At 33.7% G+C, this 21925-nt stretch overlaps 1 protein-coding gene across 1 annotated transcript in view; it reads right to left on the reverse strand.

Annotated features, from left to right (window-relative positions):
* LOC129229253 (sec1 family domain-containing protein 2-like) overlaps nucleotides 1-21925 on the reverse strand; it is a 100755-nt gene that overhangs the window by 14547 nt on the left and 64283 nt on the right. The window contains exons 7-13 of the mRNA XM_054863520.1: nucleotides 18165-18270; nucleotides 15415-15533; nucleotides 15100-15297; nucleotides 14047-14137; nucleotides 12545-12605; nucleotides 12361-12463; nucleotides 2104-2259 (exon numbers count right to left, since the gene is read on the reverse strand). Coding sequence (XP_054719495.1) covers nucleotides 2104-2259; nucleotides 12361-12463; nucleotides 12545-12605; nucleotides 14047-14137; nucleotides 15100-15297; nucleotides 15415-15533; nucleotides 18165-18270 — 834 coding nt within the window. The remainder of the gene's footprint in view (nucleotides 1-2103; nucleotides 2260-12360; nucleotides 12464-12544; nucleotides 12606-14046; nucleotides 14138-15099; nucleotides 15298-15414; nucleotides 15534-18164; nucleotides 18271-21925) is intronic.

The raw sequence follows: 21925 nt of genomic DNA on the forward strand, positions 1-21925 counted from the left end.
ATAAGGGCAGTCTCTATAATTAATCTAATTTGATGATGTCATTAACTGTATAAATGATTTTAAAATCTGTCTGTAGATGCAGAAATTTTGAGTATGAAGTGGTGTTGGCTGAAATGCTAACTTTTGATTTTATTGTTTAATTCACGTGTGGTATGGTGTTTTACCGCAAGTGAACAATATCAACAAAATTTGGTAATCAATTGAAAGGTAGCAGTTGATTCTTCCAAGATTTTTTAAAATTGAATTTTACAATTCAGAAACGTAAGATTTGAAAAAGGTATTGCTGAAGCTCGTTCAATAATTGAAAAATGTCATTTTGAAATTGCACCAGAAATTAATGAAAAATGATTAATTAAGAAGAAAACAATGTTGAATTATGAAAAAGATGAACCCATAATATCAGCTGAAATGCAGTTTAAAATTAATTTTCTGTAACACCATGATTAGATGCCATAATCATTGATACCAAAGAGAGGTTAAAATCACTTAAATATTATTTCAATCACTTTGGGTTCCTTTACGATATTAAAATTTTAAAATCATTATCAAAAGAAGAGCTTACAAACACTAATGATTTAGGTGCAATTCTTCGAGGAGGTGAAAAAGAAGATATACAGTATTTTTCAATTTATACAAAGCACTTCAACTTCTAAAATCTAATTTTCCTGACACAATAAAAGATGGAAAACAATTAATGGTTGGACACTGTTCTGGATAATTTGCAGGAAATTTAATCTAAACATATTCATAACTTTTAGAATATTGCTTATAATTCCTGTCAATACAACTTTGACAGAGAGAAGCTTTTAAAAATTATCTGAGAAACACTATGAAACAAGAAAGATTATCTAAGATGTCAGCGCTGCCCATTGAAGCTGACGTAGCTAGTTGTTTGAGCTACGAGAACTTGCTAAAAAATGTAGTGAAGCTAAAAGTCAAAACATCTCTTAATTTGTGTACATATTCTTGGCGCTCTATACAGTTAAAGATTTTAATATTATGCTTGGTACTGTGAAAAACCTGACAATATATTCATTCTGTTCAGCAGAATATCTTGAAATAGTTATTACTTTTGTAATAAGGAAATTCATTAATTTTGTAAAAGTAAATATACATACAAGCTGAATAATTTTAAGCTTTCCAATTTTATTTCTACACTTAAAAAGCTTTTTTTGGAAAACCAAGCGCATTATTAACAGATTCGCTTTGAAGTCACTTGTATTATTCCTGTTTCAACTCTGATTCTTCTTGTAGCCAGATCAGTTGAATATATATCAGAAAACAGAATTCCATACTTTAAGGGGTTTTTTTTTGCCAGTTCCCTTTTGGTCCACCACATTTGATTTTCATAAATGTCTCATTCATTCAATGAAGAATCAGCCGTTTACCAAAATAATATCAAGTTGTTTTAAACGTTACCGAAAAATAGAATATGAAATGTTATTATGCTTTGGGAATGTCTTTTAGACTGTGAGTAACACTGTATGAGCTTTCACCTCGATTGAATCTTTATTTCAGAAAGGGCGTAAGTCCTACAGGAATCCATTGCACTTATGCCCTTTCTGAAATAACCGATTCAATTATAAAAATGGAAAACTCTTTAGTCTAAAAATCATGTGCATAAAAATTGCTAAAGTGAACATTTGTGGTAAGGGTATAAAATTCCATTCAACTGAAATTGAATTATACAGTTTACGTTCTATTAAGCAATTACAAAAAATCCTTATATTTTAAATTACTTATATAATTCAAGCATCAAAAATGCAAGAATTCAAAAGAGCACTTAAAAAAAATTTCCTAAATGAAGGAGCATTGGAAGAGTTTTAAAGGAATATATGAACAATGACTTTTAATCAAGTGAACTTATGAATCAGTTTTTTAGTTGATGGCAAAAACAACATTCAATTAAACAGAGAACTTTAAACTAATGCATTTATAATTTCATTTCTTTATTTTTATTTCTATCTCATTTTAAAAATAGTTTTGCAACAAATATCTTAATATTATAAATGACACATTGCTTAATTTTTAGTGCACATTTTTGTTCTAAAGGTTACTTGATAGAAAATATTACCAGAAAAAATTTTACATAAAAGCACTAACCTAAATCCAGTTTTTATGTAATCTTTTAAGCTGCCAGAATGGAACTCAATATCAGGAATGTCTGAAGCATTTGTGTCAAAAATATCTTGAAGTAATTGTTTCAACAGAGGATCATATGAGGCAGGAAAAGCTGGGTTAACTGATTTGAAGATCTTTCTGAAACAATACAAGATGATTATAACTTTTAAAGGGGAAAAAATATATTTTAGCATTATAAACTGCATAAGAGAAAAATATATATCGCTTTGTGAAGAATTTTTCCGACACTTAAGATAGTTAAATTATTGTAAAACAAAGAATTAAAAAGTGGAACTCTTCTTCTTTGCTTATACAGTAAACTTATACAGTAAACTCTCACTTGCTTCTCTCAGTTGAATATTGATTTCTAAAAGTTTATCAAAAAATTGTATAGACAAATTAACATATTTTAGTCAAACTTTCATTTGGTATTGTCTGCTCATCTACATGCTCAAAATAAACCAGTTAAAATTTAGAGTCATTAGGTTTCATTAAATTACAATGGTGTAGCTGTATATGTTTTCGAATCAAAAATTGTATTATTAGTATATGTAGATGATATTGTGTTGTTTGGAAAATAACAAACTTATACAAAAAGTTTTATAATTGCTTAAAAATCACTTTGATTAAAAAGTTTTAGGGGAATACTAAACAATTATTAGGCATAGAATTTGAAAATAAAGAAGACTGTTTAGTGCTATATCAAAAGCCTTATATTCATGATATATGCAAAAAATTTAAGGAAGTCAAATTCCCATTTCTTCCTTACCTATAAGCAAAGGTGTTGTATATTCTAAAACTAACTGTCCTAGTAATGACTAAGAGATAAAAGATATGGCTAATATCCCTTATAGAAATTTGTTGGGTTGCTTGTCATTTTTGGCTAATAGAACTGATCGACATAATGCAGTGAACATCTTTAGTCGGTTCCAATAACCCCGGTTTTTCTCATTGGGAAGATTTGCTTAAACTTCTAGAATATGTTTCATTCACTAAGGGTTTGCATTAAAACTAAAGTGTAATAAAGTACAGTTAATTGCTTACTCCGACGCTGATTTTGCTGCTAACAGGGATAATAGGACATTAATGGGGGGACAATTAATGCTACTTGATGAATTACCTATTGCTTGGCGTGCTTTTAAGAAAAAGATCATTGGTCTGTCTACTGTGGAGGCAGAATTTGTTGCCATGACAGAAGCCGTCAAAGAGCTAGTACGGTTCCACAGAGTGTTAGATCAATTTGGTGTAATGAAAACAAAATTAAACCCATCCTGTAAGTTGAAAACCAGGTCGCTATAGAATTTGTAGAGTCACCCATCAAAAATTATCGCACTAAGCATATCGATGTTAAGTTATTCTTCATCCGAGACTTGGTTTATAAAAGTTTGTTTGTGATAAAGCATGTTAGAAGTAAAGAGAGTAAGTCTGACATTTTCACAAAGCTCTATCTTGCACTGAACTGGTCGGATTCAATGGAAGTATTTTTCTATAAAGTTTTTGTGAAAGAAAAAGGGCATGGGCGCCCATATGGAAAATTTTAAGGGGTGCTCAGATATTTTCTCCATGATTTAGCAGGATATTTTCCTCATAGACACTGATTTCATTACAGATTAGAATTATTAAAGTTCGACATTTTTGATAAATTATTTATCAGTGGCTGGAGAAGAAATGTTTTTACATTTTTGCAAAGAAAAAGTACTAATACAAGGAAGTTCTAATTTCTTAAGGGGTGGCCTTGAGCCCCCCTATATGGGCGCCCTTGAAAAAAGGGGTAGTCTCCTGTTGTAACCAATATTAGTGTATAAATTTTTGCAATACTAGTCAATATTTTAATGTTACATGAACGAAAATTTATCATAGATGCATATTTGTAGCAGATATTGTTTCTCAGATTTTTTTTTGTTATAGATTGTCTTCAATGATGTCATTGTTAATTTTTTTTTTTTTTTTGAACGAATTTGGAATTCTGGAATTCGAACTTATGAATTTGAACTTTGGATTGTGCTTTGCGGACAATACTAATGAAGGACTGTGACCTGTGTTTGGAATTGTTCCTGTTGTGACCTGGAAACAAAAATGTTATCTATTTGTAGTTTTATGTGTTTCAAAGATTGGGCTTTTGTGTAGTTCAGATTAAGTATGTGTGTTTTTTTTTTCATGTCAAGAACCTATGTCTTTTAGGAATGTTTAGGAGTCTCAAAAGCCAACGAGAGGAGGGCATTGTTACCTAAAGTTAAGTTTCTTATTCTCATTACTTACTTAAAACATTATGCTAAACAATTCTGTATATATAAGTTTATTAGAGGTTTTTTGAATTAAGACTTTCTGCTGATTTTTCAATCACTATTTTGCTATCATTGCCTGAGAACAGCACTCATCAAATCTATCCATGTAATACAAGCTTGCCCTAATTGCCTTTTGCTTTTGCTTCTTCATTGGATGAGCTGGGGGCGTTGTTGCTTATCAAGAGATCTACGCTGTGATCAATCAGGATTGCACACATGCTTTAATGCAGGTGTTTAAGATTGCTGGCTTGCAGGAGAATTTGTCTTGGGAATCATCTTGAATGGTAGTCTTGGATCGCAGTCATGTTGAAATAGTAGTTTACATCAGTTTCAACTGTTGATTCCAACTGTTGACCATAGTAAAAGATCCACAGAAATGTTTTGATTAGAGAGTTTGGTTTTTCCGGTTTATTATCTTGCCTTGTAAAAGTTTGTTATGCTGCTTATCCCATTTAGGATAGTTGTACTAGCATAATGTTGTTCAAGCCATATTTCTGTATCTTTTACAGAATTGTAAGATTTTGGGTGAGATTAATGACTTTCTAATTCATTTTATTGAATGCTAAATTACAAATGAATTCCGGTGTTATATATGCTAAAGCCCAGTCATTTTTTTTTATTTACTAACTGTTTGTTTTTATCTTGTTATGTTTTTAGCCATAATAAATGGCTTTATTACATTTTAAAAGGATTTATGTGTTGATTTAGAAATCCACATGTATTTGGATGGCTGACATTTCTGAATATTTTGTTAAGTATACTAACAGATACAAGATAGAACTTCATTTATTTATTGCATTTTCTTTGCATCGTCAGAAGGAAGACACCACCACACAACCATGCAATGTATAGCAGACACATAAATTACATCAGGAATAAACACGGATGGAGTTCGGAATTCGCCTTCCGCTGTGAAAAGAGATTGTTTATTATATTGGAATTGAGGGAAAGGGAGCTTGAAACGATGGGTGGTCATGTTATTAGTAAATAACGTGTCTTTTACAGATTCTAGGGGAAATGAGCATAGCAATTTTTTAAAAACAGAGCCTTCATTTCTAGAGATTTTACTCTGCGTATTTCCCTCACTACTATTTTGATTCGATATTATGTTTTGTGCAATTTATATATAATGTACATAATTTTCTTCAGTTAGAAACAGTAGAAACCTTAATATTTCACCTAAATTTTAGATTTTTGATAGGAATTTATAAATATCATTTTGTAAATATGATTTTTCTTCTGCTGAAATTTAAAATGCCTAGCAAAGGACTGGGAATAGCTGAGGCATTAGCTCTGCTAAATGAGCTTCCTTCAGATCCTGAATCTGTGGTCTCAGAGGATGAAGAAAGTGAAACAGATGAAAATATTACTTTGCCTCCCTTCCCACCACCTTATATAATTTTAGATGAGGAAAGGGATGAAGATCAACCAGAAATTGAGGACATTAATTTACCTGATCCTTCAAGAACCACAGAGGTAGTATGGAAGAAAAAAAGAGCCTATAGTGAAAATTATTCCCAAATTTTCCGAGAAATATGGACCAACAGAAGAAATGAACTCTTTGGATGCTCCAAAACCCCATTGATATCTTTATCAATTACTTATCTTTACTATTGCATTCATAGAGAAAAGTTTTTGAAACGAATTTGTATGCTACATAAAGGAGTAAGCCGTTTTTACCCATCATTGCCCAGGATATGATGGTTTTCCTAGGAATCAATATACTTATAGGGATAAAAAAAAAACTTGCAAGCTGTAGGGATTTCTGGTCTTTTAAAGAACTATTGCATGTACCTTACATTGTAAAACAACTGGAAGTGAAGAAATTTCCATGGATATTAGGCCACTTGCATCTAAATGACAATAGTCTAATGCCGAAACGAGAAGACAAAACTTTCGATAAACTGTACAAAATTCAGCTTCTACTGGTACATGTCAGAAAAATTCGAATGATTAGACCTGGCAAAAACCAGACAATAGACGAATGCATGATTCAATTCTAAGGCAGGAGTACTGTCAAGCAGCACTTGCCAAAAAAAAAAACAATTAAACAAAGGTTAGAAAGCCTGGATGGGCTGTGATGAGAGCAGTTATGCTTGTAAGTTAGAAATTTATACTGGCAAGTCTCACAAAGTCTAAAATCATCTTGGTGAAAGAGTTGTGAAAATTGTATGCGAGCCTTTATATGGAAAAAGCCATAACATTTTTATGGACAATTTTTTTACTTCTTATGAACGTTTTCAATTTTTAGAGATGAAAAATGTTTTTTGTTGCAGAACTGTCAAAAGTACAGGAAAAACCGTCCCAAAACTCTGATGGAAGACAAACGACTAAATCAAGGGGAATTTGATGAGGCTGTTAGAGATGCCAAAATTACATGTGTAAAATGGAAGGACAAAAGATGTGTGACTCTTGTCTAGCCTAGCTAATGCTGTAATTCCATCTGTGGTTGAAACAAAAGGAAAAACTGGTCAGAAAGTTCAAGTACAATGTCCCAAGACAATTATGGATTACAACAAAAATATGGGCTAGGTGGATTATTTTGATCAGCTGAAAAGTGTGTATGAAATAGATCGAAAGAGTAAAAAATAGTGGCATCTAAATTTTTTTTTTCACTTTATAGATGTCACAATTGTAAATTTGTTCGTCATATATCGAATGCTGCCAGAAAGTGACAAGAAACTAAAAATTCTGAAGTCATTTCGAATTGATGCAATAACTAGCTTAGTTGAAATGGGTAGAGTGGGATATGTACCAAAACAGAAAAATAGCAGCCCTGTAATTATAAAAAGTCATAGATTTCATATTCAAAAGAGACTAAAAAATGTATGCCATCTGCCAGTGAAATGTAAGTCCCGCTGGTATGCATTTTGTAGAACTAAGGAAAAACCACACAAAGCAAGATATACAGGGTTTGTCCGGAAAGTAATGAGCCTTATTTCATTGTGACGCGACCGTACACCGCCGAGCGGCACGACCGCTTGGAAGTGGTGGGGGGAACCCTAAGCTTTCCAGCGAGCCATGCCTCAGTCGCCTCCGAGCTCTGAAACGGTGAGGACGTCATTTTAAGGAGACCCTTGTTTCGCGCCCTTGTCATACTAAAAATGGAAAGAATGATTGAACAACGCTACGTGATAAAATTTTGTGTCAAAGTGAACAAAACTGCCAAGGAAACCTTCGATATGCTTCAGGAGGGTTACGGGGAGGCTTGCATGTCCTATTCGCAGGCAAAAAAGTGGCACAAAGCTTTCAAAGAGGGTCGTGAGGATGTCACCGACGAGGCCCGGTCTGGACGCCCTTCAACCTCGAAAACGGACAACAATGTGAGTTGTGTGCGCGAATTGTTGAACTCAGACAGCCGAATGAGTGTTCGTTTGTTGTCAGACTCGTTGAACTTGCCGGAAACAATTGTCCATGAGATTGTGTCGGAAGAATTGGGCATGCGAAAGATTTGTGCAAAACTTGTGCCCAAAATTTTGACCGATGCTCAAAAAACGCATCGCTTGGAAGTCTCCAAGGAGATGAAAAAAATGTGTAGGGACAACCCTATTTTTTCGGACAATGTCATCACTCGAGATGAGTCATGGATATTCGAGTACGACCCAGAAACAAAAAGACAGAGTGCGGAATGGCACACCACGGCGTCGCCTCGCCAGAAAAAAGCTCGAATGAGCAAGTCACGCGTGAAATCAATGCTCATTGTCTTCTTTGATGTTAAAGGAGTAGTGCATCACGAGTTCGTCCCACATGGCAAGACTGTTACGGGTCAGTTCTACAAAGAAGTGCTTCAACGGCTGAATAACCGCGTCACCCGCGTCCGAAAGGAGATCAAAAATTGTTGGAAACTCCATCATGACAATGCACCGTCTCACACCAGCTTTGTTGTGACCTCCTACTTGACCAAAATTCGCGTCGACGCGCTTCCCCAGCCACCCTACAGTCCCGACTTGGTCCCGCCCGACTTTTTTTTTGTTTTCCAAACTGAAACGAGAGCTGAAGGGGAAACATTGGGACACCGTGGAAACCATCCAGTCTACTACGACGTCACTTCTAAAGAGCTTATCGGTCGAGGACTTCCAGGGAGCCTTCAATTCATGGAAATCGCGCTGGCAAAAGTGTATCGACGCAGAAGGGTTGTACTTTGAAGATTTTTAAGTATTTGTAAGAATCTGATCATTAAAAGTATTTTTTAAAAAATGAGGCTCATTACTTTCCGGACAAACCCTGTATGTGTGAAATGCGCAACAAGGATCATTCCTCAAAAACCTTAAAGAAAACGTCAGTGAGTCAGAATTTGTGGTTACATGTGATTTTTCTGAAAATTACAGAATAGTTTTACAACATGAACCCTAGAGCTACCACTGGACTAGTCAGCAGGTCAACGATTCATCCTTTTGAGATATATTTTAAGAATGGCAAAATTGAACATTTGAACTTCGTTGTCATTTCTGACTACCCAGAACACAATACCATTGCAGTTTAAACTTTCTTAAAGAAACTCATTTCTTATCTAACAAACAAATTCTAAAAGCTTCCAAAAAAAAAAAAAAAAATCGACTATATTACAGATGGTTCTGGCACACAATACAAGAAAATAAGAAGAACTTTTTGAACCTTTTTCTTCATCAGAAAGATTTCGGTATTGAAGCCGAGTGGCACTTTTTGGCCATAGTGCATGGAAAAGGTTCTTGTGATGGAGTAGGCGGTTCAATTAAGAGACTGGCAGCTAAAGCAAGTTTCTAGAAGGCCATATGAAAGATTTTACAGCCCTGATTTAAAGAAGCGTTAACCATCAAAGGTACACAGCAGCTCCATTCGTTCATCCCTAAAAGTTATTATTAAATTATTATAAGTAAAGCCCCTGAATTATTAGTAAAGTACTTTTCAAATGATAGTCAGGTGTGGGAAAAGAAGGTAACAAAATCTCCTTAGATTTGAAGAAATAAGAGGCTATGTCACTGCTTTGTATGACAACTGGTGGCTTGGGGATGTGTTAGAAAAAACGAAGAAAAGATGAAGTTAAAATTGCTTTTCCTTTTCCAAGTGGACCAATCAAATCTTTTCCCTACCCCATGCACCCAGATGTACTGTGAGTCTCTGCTGTGACATACTAACAAGTGAACCCAGTCACTCCAACAGGAAGTACTTACTCGCTTCTAGAAAATGATATAGACCAAACACAATTGGCTTTATCAAAATTTAAACAGTGAACTTCTAAACATTGGGACTTCCTTCTTTACATAAAATCTAATTTATACTCAACAATTTCACTGCTTTAGCCACTTTTTCAAGTTAGTAGTGATTTTTTTATTTGTTTAAATTAATATTTTTAGTTTCTGTGTAAATTTTTAATGAAGTTTAAATATTTCTCACCATTTAATGTCACTCATAAATTTAAAATCTTATAAAATCTGCTAATTATTGTAAAGCTGTCCTAATGATAAAGATTCATATACTTATTAAACAACATAAGTATGTTCAACTTGTATTGTAGTTTTTTAAAATGTCATTATGTTATACAGTCCAGGCAATTTTGCCCCAAAACCAGTTTATATACAGCCTTAGAAATATAGCCTTTATGAATTTATTATTAAACAGTTATTGAACTAGCATAGAGTGTTTATTTCATAAACAATTTAATATACTCAAGTGAATTTTCATAAAATCTTATATCACTACATCAAAATTATTATTATTTTGTCAAAACTGGGTATTTATGAAAAACAAGAGTCAGTAATAATTTTTTTTAAACATAGATCCCATTACTATCCCATTATTCATCATCAACTAGCTGGTTTCTTTATTTATCGAAATTTACTTTCTGTAATAGATACCTCCGCTGACCAGCTAGTTTGCTTGTTTTTATAACTTTCTTGAACTAATAGCAACTATTGTTCCTTAATACTTTGGAAGTAGAAGCAGTTTTTGAATCGGAAGTAATCACTTTCAAATGCCTGTAGCCTGGGTGGAAATTTCAGAGGGGCAGCAAATTCAAATTAGCTTTGGCGCAAATGACTTAATCCGAAAGATTTAATAAAAAGAATCCCATATTCTATGAAACGTTCGGAAGATAAGTTGTTGGAAATCCTAAATGGATGGATTCTGGGAGATCAACTGTGCCGTCAGTCAAAGAAGAAGAAATGATAGTCTGAAGTTTTTGGAGGATAGTGGATTTCCTAGAGACACAACAGATTTGACAGGAATGGACAAAACCTTCATCAAGGGTGTAAAACAACCAAACCCTTTCACCAATGATCGGCCAGGTGAAGCTTGGATTCTAGGATTTGAGAAAAGATGAGTTTCTGAATTATCAAGATGTAAGCCAGAGCTCTTAACAAAATCCAGATCAGAAGGACATTTGTGTAATGTTGTAAATAAGTTTTATACTATGCCTGAAAACATTTTAAAAGACCATAACTTAAAAGATCAGCCACATAGAATTTTTAACCTGAAAGAAGCAGGGTTAAGGCCGCTCCCCCCCCCATCAGTGCTAAAGTTTTGGTGCCAAAAGCATCACTAATTGCGTATTTGAACTCTGCATGTGCAGGAAAAAATGAACTATAGTGTCCTATTCTGCATTTCTGCTTCTAGATATTGTTGACCATCTTTCATTGCTTACAAAGGACTCCCTTTGTATGACAGTTGAACCAGAAATGGTCCTCCTGGTGCATGATGCGCAGTGACAAAATTCGGAGGAGGATACAATATTCGAGTTATAGTTAAAACAATTTGTGATCTCTGTGATACATATTAAGAAACTTTTGCTCCTGAGTTTTGATGGCCATGAAAGTAATTTAATATTGTAAAGATTGCTATGGAGAACAACATCATTATATTGCGGCTTCCACCAAATACGAGCCATGCTTTTCAGCCCCTTGATGTTGCTTTGTTTGGGTCCCTGAAACTTAAATGGAAAAGAGTCCTGAAAAGATGGTTCAAAGAGAGTCATTTGAAGAAAGTGGACAAGGCTGTCTTTCCTTCTCTCGTGAAACAGCTATTTGAAAATTTGTTGGGGAAAAATGCGAATGCAGGTTTTTTTTTTTTTTTTTTGAGGAACTGGACTTTTTCCATTTAGCCGAGAAGTTCAGCATAGGAGTGTTGTTCGTTCAAACCTGCCTCACATGCAACCACAAGAGAAACAGAATCCTCATACCTCACAGCAAAGTTCCACTGAGACTACTTATTCTCCTGCTATATCTGCTCAGCTTAGACAAGCAATTATTAAAACTCTTTTCCCCCACACCCATCGTCTGCCACTGGGGAGGGTGTGAAAAATTCACAGAAGAAGCCTAAGAGAGTGCAAGCAAAGCTGGGAGATCCCTAACAACAGAACAGGTGGCTGAAAGACTGTACACAAAAGAACAAACAAGCAACACCAAAAGGGCAAAAAAAAAAGCAAACAACAAAACTAATCGATAAAACAACAGAACAAATTTTGGAATAAAATATCAGAGCATTTGCTAGCATTACAAAACGAAATTGGAAACTATTTTCCATATTAATTATAGGAACGGAATTTTGAATTGATAAGAAATCCTTTTAACATCAATGTGGATATACTTCCAGCTCGTATTCAGAAAAAATGTTACCAACTAAAAATGGTATTCTCAGGTGCACAAAGCATTTGAAAACATGGATACTAATAATTTGTTGGTTAAAATATTTTCCTGTGAACCATCAAATTGCTTTGGAAGCTGTAAAATTATTAGCAGTTTTCTTCCCCATATCTCAGAAAACCATGATTTGCAGCTTTAGCACATGTAAAATTAAAATACTGTGCAAGGCTGGACAGTGAGAGTGCAGTATTTTAATTCAATGCTAAGTGTGGTTCCTATCAAATCAAGTAATACTTTGTTTTGTTATATAGAGCAACACTTTAGAAACAATGTGTAAGCATTTTCATTGTGAATATACATGCTATCAAATAACATGGTAAAAAATAATGATGACTTACGAATATTTTCTCAAACCTTTTCTTAAAGAGCCCAGTCTTCGAAGGACATCAAAAAATGTTTTTATTGCATCTAGTATATTTTCATCATCCAATTCCCCATCAACTAAAAAAGAAATGATAATTACTCAGTGTGAAAAAAGATTGTGATCACACAATTATTTGATTAGATTTATTTACATATTACCAAATAATGAAGCCAAATCATGATGACCATCATCTTGTATAAACTCTTCCATCAATGTAGCCTATTAGAGATCATGAAACGAATTGTGAAACTAAATTAAAAACGAAGTAAAAGTATAAAGTAAGCATCTTTTAGAAATGTATTGATAGTTATAATGTAACACATGAAATACTTCCTCTAAAATACCGAGTAGTTATAAAATAAGTATCTATTTGGAGCAGTCTGTAACTTGAAGGAATCATCCAATTGCAACCAAAATCGGAATACTTACTAATCTTGAAGGGGGAAGAAGGACGGTGCAATTTAAATTGAGTTGCTACAACCACAAATAGGTGGCACTGCAGTCTTCAAAATATGTCCTTGACAATGCAAACAATGTAGTAATCATGAGAAAATTAAAGAAGCAGTCATTTCTGCCAGTAATGTGGCAAGAGATGTTTTTCAGTTTGCCAGATTGCCCTTTGATTTTACAGCTATTCACACAGGTTGGGATTTAAAGACCATCTCGGGAACATTTGTTGTTCGTCAACTGCAGCAAAGACGGTGTCTTTCTGAAACAGTTTTTATGCAAGATGGAGCTAAACTCCATACTGGGCGAGCAATGCAAAATTTCTTACGGCAACATTTCACAGACTATAAGGTAATAAGCAGGTATTTTCAAGGCTGATTCTGCTTGAACCCCTAAACTGACGCCATGCGAGTTTTGGCTTTGGGGGTTTTGTAAAGTCTAATGTGTACCTTGGAGGTGGCACATACCTCAGTGAACTGAAAGATAACATTACCATTACTAAACATCACTTCAGATGCCTTGCATTCCGCAGTTGAAAACTTCGCAGAACGCCTGTGTAGTGTCCTCTAGTTCAATGGTCAAGTCGTGGAACCCGAACTTGATCGACACCGCCATGCCAAGCGTAATATGCCTGTATCAATATTAAATAAACCACCCAGCTTTACATGCTAATTCTTTCCTCTTGCATTACACATTATAAATTCAAACGCCACTTGTAAGCAAATTTTGCAGCTAAAATTTTTTATGGCACCATGCTTCTTCCCCTTCGAGATTAGTAAGTGTTTCAATTTTGGTTGCAATCGGACGATTCCTTCAAGCTGCAGACTGCTCCAAATAGAGATACATATTTTATAACCACCCCATATTTCATTTGCCAACAAAGAGTCAAATTATGATCAACTTCAAACACATCTTACTCCAGCCTAAATGCAGGTGTGGTATGAGTAGAAAAAGAAACTCATGACTTTTGCCTTTGATTTTTCCCCTTATTTTATGCATTATTTTCAATTAAAACATAAAAGCTACGTTACTATATTAAAACTTTATAATATTTTAAAACTTCAATAATAGTTTGGAGAAATGAAAATTAATTCCATACTCAGTTTCCTTTATGCTGTTATTCCTATTTGTAATGTTTAATCAAGAAAATATGATTTTGAATGAATGACTTTAAAAAAAAATACAGAGCATATAACATTTTAAATTAATTTACCTGCAAAGTTGGTTCATTGCTAATGTTACTATTTCCGCCCAACATGTAGATAAAAGCTATAAAAATCATCAATTCTTCCATTTTGTATGTCCTGCAAAAATATTCCATAATGCTTTAGAATATAATAAAAAATGAAAACAAGGCAAAATTGTATGTAGTTGTTAGAAAAATTCTATTTCTTTTATCCTCACACATAGTACATTAATTGGCAACATTAATGTAAAAAAAATACATACTAAGTTCAAAATGTTGTACAAAACTAAGAATATTGAAACATAAGCAATAGATAATACGAGGGTGTTTCAAAAAATAATGATACAATGGCAATTAATGAAAGAGTTAAATTGCTGAGAATCTTGCACAAAAAATAGACATTATGGGAGAAAATGCTTAGAAAAAAGCTGAAAGCTTATACAGTATCCAAATATTAAAAGTAGAAACAAATAATTTGAAACTGTCTCAAACTAAGCAGAAGAAACAATGACCTTTACATTAAAAAAGTTTGATTCATGTCGGTTATTTTCAGTTTGTTTTGTCATTAAACTTATTGTTTTAAAGTAATGTTAAATTTATTGTATTTACTTTTTTGTTGGTAATTTCATACTCTATTAAAACAAAGCATAACTTGCTCAAGATACTCAGTGTTTTTAAATACACCTAGAAATAAGCAATATATTTGTACATTTGAGCTACAGTAACCAATCTTGTAAAAGGATGACGTGTGTCATTATAAGGAACATATAGACGTTTTTTTGTGGGTTTAATGGCTAAAACTCAATACGGGCAAAGCTTCGGCCAAACTGAATCGTGCCATCGGTACTTTTGAAGTTGCTTTTTGTTTTCATAATTCTGTTGATTTGATTGATCATATGCCGCAAATGATGTCACAGACATCAAGCATCGTCATAAAAACATTTCAAACTTGAACTTTACAAACAAATCAAGGTGTTTGCTTTTATGTGACTAGTTTCAAATATTGTTTGATTTATAACTTTTAAAACTGTTCGGCAATATATTTTTTTAAAATCATATATTAATAATTTTAAAACTTACACTCCATCTTTATCTAAAATCATTTGCATGATATTGCTCAAAACTTCCTCTCCTGATGCAGTTAGGTACTGCATTAGTGCTTCTTGAGTAGCAGAGAGTTTGTCTGAAGGGTTAGCAGCTGAGTACTCCAAGGCTTGAATAACTGCTAAAGCCTGTTGCAGCAAACCACAAAATTTTATGATTAGCTTTGGATTATCTCTAAAATAAATAAATGAAAAAGCTGCTTAAAACAAAGCCTAAGTAGCATGTGCATACTAATTTAACTAAACATTTTGAAGTATTTAAAAAAACAATTCGAAAGTTATAAGTACTTACTTAAAAGATAAAATTCTTTTTTTCAAAGCTTCAACACTTAACTTTGAAGTCAAGTTTAAATTTATTCCATTTTTGGTAGCACATTCAACAATTTGGCGGTTCACTTCAATTACAGCTTCCTGAAACACATAAATATTAAAATGCAAACTCTCAGATTGACAGAATTGTTTTTATTGCATCTCTAAAAAATTCAAACTATTGAAAATATAATTGAAATAGAATACACAAAACGTTTAGTAATCAAGAAATCAACTTCATGCAATATACACTACCTTATAACTTAACGTACAGTACCTAACTTACTGCTTAAGAAACAAAACTTTTTTTGAAAAAACACCTTATACCCTACAAAATCAACCAATAGTATGACTCACAGTGCAGGTTTTTTTTTTTTTTTTTTTTTTTTTTGGCAGGGAGAATGGGATTTTAGCTTCTGACAAGACACTGATTTTCAAAAAATTAAAAATCAGACAAAATTATAAATTTTTACATTTTTAAGCAAGCATAGACCAAGAACTTCTTTAAATAGAAATAAGCTTATATTCTGTAGTTTCCAGCACCCCAACAGGAATATTTCTCAACCGCTCTCTCCTAATTAAAAGCAGTGATGTTCCCCATATACGCCGTATACTCTCAAACATATTTTTAAATTACAGCGTATATTCTCAAGCTTCAAAAATTTTTAATTTATAATTCAGATTCTATCATCGCATTTTTAAATTCTCCTAAAGCAAAAATAATATATTTATGCTAACCACATTTTCCTACAAGTAAACTCTTTTCTTTATATTTCTTAACACTTAATAAATCAATGCCTTTTGAATGCCTTACAATGGCGTACACATATTGTGCATAATGGAATACTGGGAATGTACCCTCAGAAAAATTGATTGGAACATCAATGATCGCAAAGGTTCGTTTAACCTAGTGCTCTGGTGCAAAGGAGTGAAGGGATGTTTTGGAGGAGAGAGACTGGAGAGATTCAATAGAGAGCACTGGTTTTGTGTGCTAGTTTTGACCAGTAGGGTGATCTATTGATGCTGTGTCTGATGCTTGTATACATTGTACAGTATATTAGTGTCTGTGTATAAATAAATGTTCCCAAAGGTCAATGAAATAAGAGACTTTAGTGAATATTTTAACGAAAGTATTTGAACCACAGGGGATAATCTGCGAACAAGGCCCCGAAGCAGCTACACTGTCGCAGTCTCTAAATGAAAAGTTGAGCTCATTTGTTTGGGGGATTATTGAAGATTCAAACATTGCAGAAGATTCAGGTACTAATTCTGGAAAGCAAAATCTTCGTTGTAAAAGGTCTAAAGAAAGAAGACTTCAAACTAGTAGCAGAAGAATTTGGGTTGAGTGTCACTTCAGACTGAAAGATTGCGGACTTAAAAGATTTAACTGTGTAATCTAAAACTTAAGAAGAAAATAAGAGTTTATTGAGGAATTTTTAAACACCTTTAGTAAAAGGTGAAAGATTAGCACAAGGTTTGAAAAGAAACCAGAGCATATTTTTGATCACCACTGTCGAAGATGAGAAAGAATGAGAGGAGCATCAAAAACAACTCAAAATATTAAATGCTCAAAATTCCACGAAAATAGGACCCGCCTAAAACTGTTTTCATGTATCAGACCTGCCAACCTAAACAAATAAAAAAACAGATTGAGTTAAAGTTTCAACGGAGAAAAAAAAGGAGATTTTAAAACACATATTTTGAGTAAAAAATATGATTTTATCCAGCCTTTCCAGTTCATAATAAACTCCTTTAATACATAAAATATATACTATCTCAAGAGTTTTAAAAGATTTCTTGTACCAAAAAAAAACATACAGATAAACAAATATTCCATAAAGCATTACTTATTTAAAAAACACTAATACAGTTTTTATTCAAGTCATTGGTTCTTTGAAACTCAAGTGAGCTAAACTATGACTTTAATTATGTTAATAAAGTGAATCAATCAAGATGTAAAAAAAAATTGACAAATACATGAGAAAATAAAGGAAATACTCAAGAAAAAAAGAAGTCATTGCAGCATTTTCTACAGCAGCACATCTCAAATAGAAAATTTTGCTTCTGTTTCAAATGGTGTTTTTTTTTTTTTTTATTTGAGATCGGGGGAGGGGGGGGGGGGATCTCTGAATCAAGGGATGATAAAAAATACTTTTGTATTTAAGCTCAATAAGCTTTGCATAGTGCATAATTCAGGAAATTATCAGAAAAAGGACAAACCAGAAACAGATGCTAAAAGATTGTGTCCCCAACTACACGAAATATGCTAAAAGTGCCTAGGCCTTTTCCCACGTGCATACAAAATGCTGTACAGAAATAGGGTGCCTTTAGGTCTTGAAAGAGTCAAGAGGTTAAGGTACTGTCATCTATTCAGTTTTAAAAGAAAGATCTTCGCTTTGTAAAGACAAATCTCGATAAATTGAAAAACTGATGATTCAGTAAAAGTCTAATGAAAGACATGATAAATTGATACTTAAACCTTAAGCCAGGAGAAAGGGGCAAAATACGAGAGAGTTGGCAGGTCTGATGAACCATTCTTCTATGGTTGAATGGTTTCTTTAATCATTTTCCAATAAAGAATGTTTCTCATTTATTTTCATAGTTACATTTCTTATTTCATAGACCAGACAGATTTGAAAAAAAGTCTCTTTAAAAAATTTCTCTTTAGCATAAAGTTTAAGCTTCAATTTAGCAACTTTTATGAAACAGTATAAGTATTATAGCAGAACATACTCTAGGGTTGTTTCCTAAAATCACATTGAGCAAGGTCATTTCAGCAGCATTATTAGTATGAGCTATACATCCAGGTGCCAGCAAAGGTCTTCCAAACACCAAATCACTATAAACATAAAAATAAGTCAGACAACAGAAAAATACAAAACTTTTTTTTTTTTCTATTTGGCTAATTTTATGCTTCAAATAATCAAAAGACAAATGTTCTTGGGACAGTTAAGCACAGGGCTTAATTTAATTTGCAAGGGATCTCATAGAAGCTCAGTTTTATGAGAATTTTTACTTATTAGACAGTATTCAAACCATTTATGCATTAGACCAACGTCTCCTAAATACTAAATGCCTATCAAGTTCTAGCTTTTAATCTAGAGCAAAATGTGTCCAATAAGCACAATTTTGGTACCTTCGCTACTGTCATCTATCGAAGATATTAGAAATTAATAGCTAAATATTTAACAATTTAAATCTGCGTTTGTCAAACAGTTTTTTACACGCGAATCAGAAAAATATTAAGATTTTTATTTATATATATTTAATTAAATAAATAAAGAATGAGCAATTAAGAAAGAACTAATTTATTTACTACCAATGATATTTAAATGTAAAGAACAATTACTGCAATTATTATGCATAATTAAGTAAACTTTTAAGAAAGAAAAACACAAAAAACTATAAAAAGCAATCAAAAAATCAATATTAAAATTATTTAAAAGTTATTATTTTGATTAATTCATTCATTTTTTAAAAATAATTAGAGTATGTATGTATGATATTTTTTATAAATTTTCGAATATTTTTTTAGAAATTTCGCGAAATCTCGCCCTCAAACCTGTGCAACTTCGTTTTTTTTCCCGCCCTTTGGTAGTCAAGGTTGGCGCCCTCTTGGAGACCCAGTCCGCCTCTATCTTTAAAGTGCAGTAAATTTTATTTATAGGTCCGGTACCAGTCCGATGGACCAGTTACTGGAAATCCCAGAAAGTTAAATCACTAATAACCTTTCCAGAATTATTTTTTTGGTAACCTTGACTAGAATTCTGAAACGAAGAAGCGTGAACAAAGCTTCTAATTCGTGAATTAAATTTTTTTTTAAACTTTTCTTTCTTCTGAAAAAAAAAATTTATTTGAAGATAGTTAAAACATGCTATTTTTTACAAACCGGTGAGGTTTTCCCTCCTCTTCCCCCTTCTTTTTGCGGGAAAATTTTTTTGTCTCGGGAAATTGTGAAATTTTTTTGTGAACGGCTGAATTTTTTTTTCTTTTTTTACAAAAAAATAATCATTATAAATGAATTAATCAATGTACAAATAAAACTTCATTTGTTGCTGAAGAACAGTTACAAAAAATATGTTTGTTTTTTTCCAATGGCTCATTTAAAGACAGTTGAATATCAAAAGGATAACAACAAAACTATAAATGAAAACGAGCAATCCAATAGCGTTCCCAGATGGATGTCCGAGGGAGAGCAGGACATCTGGACAAATGAGGCTTGTCCATTACTTCGTGGAGATCACACAAAGTGCAGAAAGGGTTAGGAACCACGTTGATACGACAGAGATGTTTTCGTAAGCAATCATGGCCAGATAATAAACGAAACATGGCGACAGATTTCATCCTAGGCCAATTAGGGACATTCAGAATCAGCTCAAACCATGGTTTATTGCTGTTGCGATTTTTGAGTTCTTCGTGAAAAGTGTCTTTAAAGATTTTCTTTATTAAGCTTTTGATGTTACTAAATGGAAGCTCAGGATTGGTTCTCTGAAGAACCGATGCTCCCTTTTTGGCCAAAAAATCGGCCATCTCATTACCTTGGATTCCACAGTGGGCCGGAATCCACTGAAGAACAACTGTCTTATTAATTCTGGCAAGCCGGTTAAGGAGCTTCAAACAATTATCGGTGGTTAAAGTTCGGGAGTGGCTAGGTGTATCGATAGCTTGAAGTGCAGCCTTTGAGTCCGTTAATACAACTGCTTTTGAAAAAGAGTCTAAATGTGGCTGGAGCTGTGACAGAGCCTGGCAAATGGCAGCAATCTCGCCATCGAAAGCTGATCTATGGTTGCCAATGGGGGTGTAAAAGGAAAAAAGTAAAAAAAAAAAAAATACGTAAATGTAAGGAATAAGATAAGTAATTACAGTACTATACATAAATAAACAGAATTGCCAAACTCCCCTAATCATGGAAAACTACTAAAAATAATCACAAAATCCATGTAAAAGATGTGGTATACGATCATTATGATGGTGTTTTCCTTCTTTTTTCAATGTTTTTTCTTTTTTTCCCTTTCTTTTGAAAGGAAATTTTTTTTTACATGAATGAGCAAGAATCTCTAAGGGTTGGTCAAAGCATTCTGCAGATCGGTGCTGAGTCGGTTCGCCGGATCACCGGTTAAAAATCGCTGCTGTAACAAAAGGCTGTATTTTACCATTAATTCTGTCAACTAGGTTAATACCAACCAGATTAGAGGGTGTGGTGTGTCAACATTTAAAGATGAGATAAATAGGCAAAGTTTAAAGCAATGAAAATTTATTAACATTTAAAAATTCAACAATAGAAAATATCACAGACTATCGGCTGCAGGCAGCTCATTTAATAAATACAATAAAAATATATCACCGATACGAGTCCTCAAAAACACCAGATCTGCACTATAGGTTCTTCAGTTCAAGGTAGTTGATCTCCATCTAGTCATCACATTGACCGGACAAAGAATACTCCTTAGCAGATATCCATTTAGTTTCTGACATCAGACTAGTATTTGGACGAGCGCCAGAAGAACGACAGAGATCCCCGGGTTTATAATGCTAACCCGGCCATAAAATTTAAAAATATTTTGAAGAATCTTCACCAAGTAGACATCACTAATACTAGGACTTTCAATACTATCATAATTAAAAATACGCCCTGCGCATCAACCTCATGAGGCTAATGCCTTTACACACAAAAACAAAACTTCACGTTCACTGGAAGGAGGCGAGTCGAACTCTGTGGTCAGTGAGGGAGAAGAGAGATCGAATGATCTTTTGCAGGTGTATTTATCCGGTGACTAATCAGCACACCTCATCAATGGCATCATTAACCTGTACTACAACTTAAACCTATGTTACATATGAGTTCTTTTATTTTTCCTCCATTTTAATCACCTCTCCTAATTTGGAAAACTAACTCTGAGCAGCCCTAGACAAAACACAGCTATTATGAACGTAAACAGAACAACGTGGTTATCCAACAAGGCTGATAGGGCCGTGGTAGCCCGATCGGTAGAGTGTTGGATTCGGGGCCGGAGGGTCCTGGGTTCGAACCTCGATGGTCGAAGACCCACCGTCGTCATTAAAGGGGTCTGGGCGACGTTAAATATGCTCGTGGTCTCAATGTCCTCCAAGTGAAACGATACCTCTGGGGGTGCTAGCACCAAGTAGCTATTAGCTCCTGGACTAGTTCAAAATTCTCATTAACTGTTCGCTCCGGTGATGGTGCTGCCATCTATCGGTATATAAAATAATGGAGGCAAGGCACTTAGTATGCAGTCCTCGACATAAATACAGTTGTAGTCAGTTGTGACTCTGAATAGGAACAAGGCTGATCCGCCAAGCTTCAAATCCTACTAGGCACATGGGATTACTTTTTCCCGCAGAAAAGAAGGCAGGTAATTACAATTTACAAATTTATCTACTGTGGATTCGAAAACACTCAAAAATAAAGGACATTTGACACAACAAATCTCTTTGTAGTTCGATACATATATTTTTAAATTGCATTTATCACT

Source organism: Uloborus diversus, chromosome 9 (assembly GCF_026930045.1).
Source record: "Uloborus diversus isolate 005 chromosome 9, Udiv.v.3.1, whole genome shotgun sequence".
Taxonomy (NCBI): Eukaryota; Metazoa; Arthropoda; class Arachnida; order Araneae; family Uloboridae; genus Uloborus; species Uloborus diversus.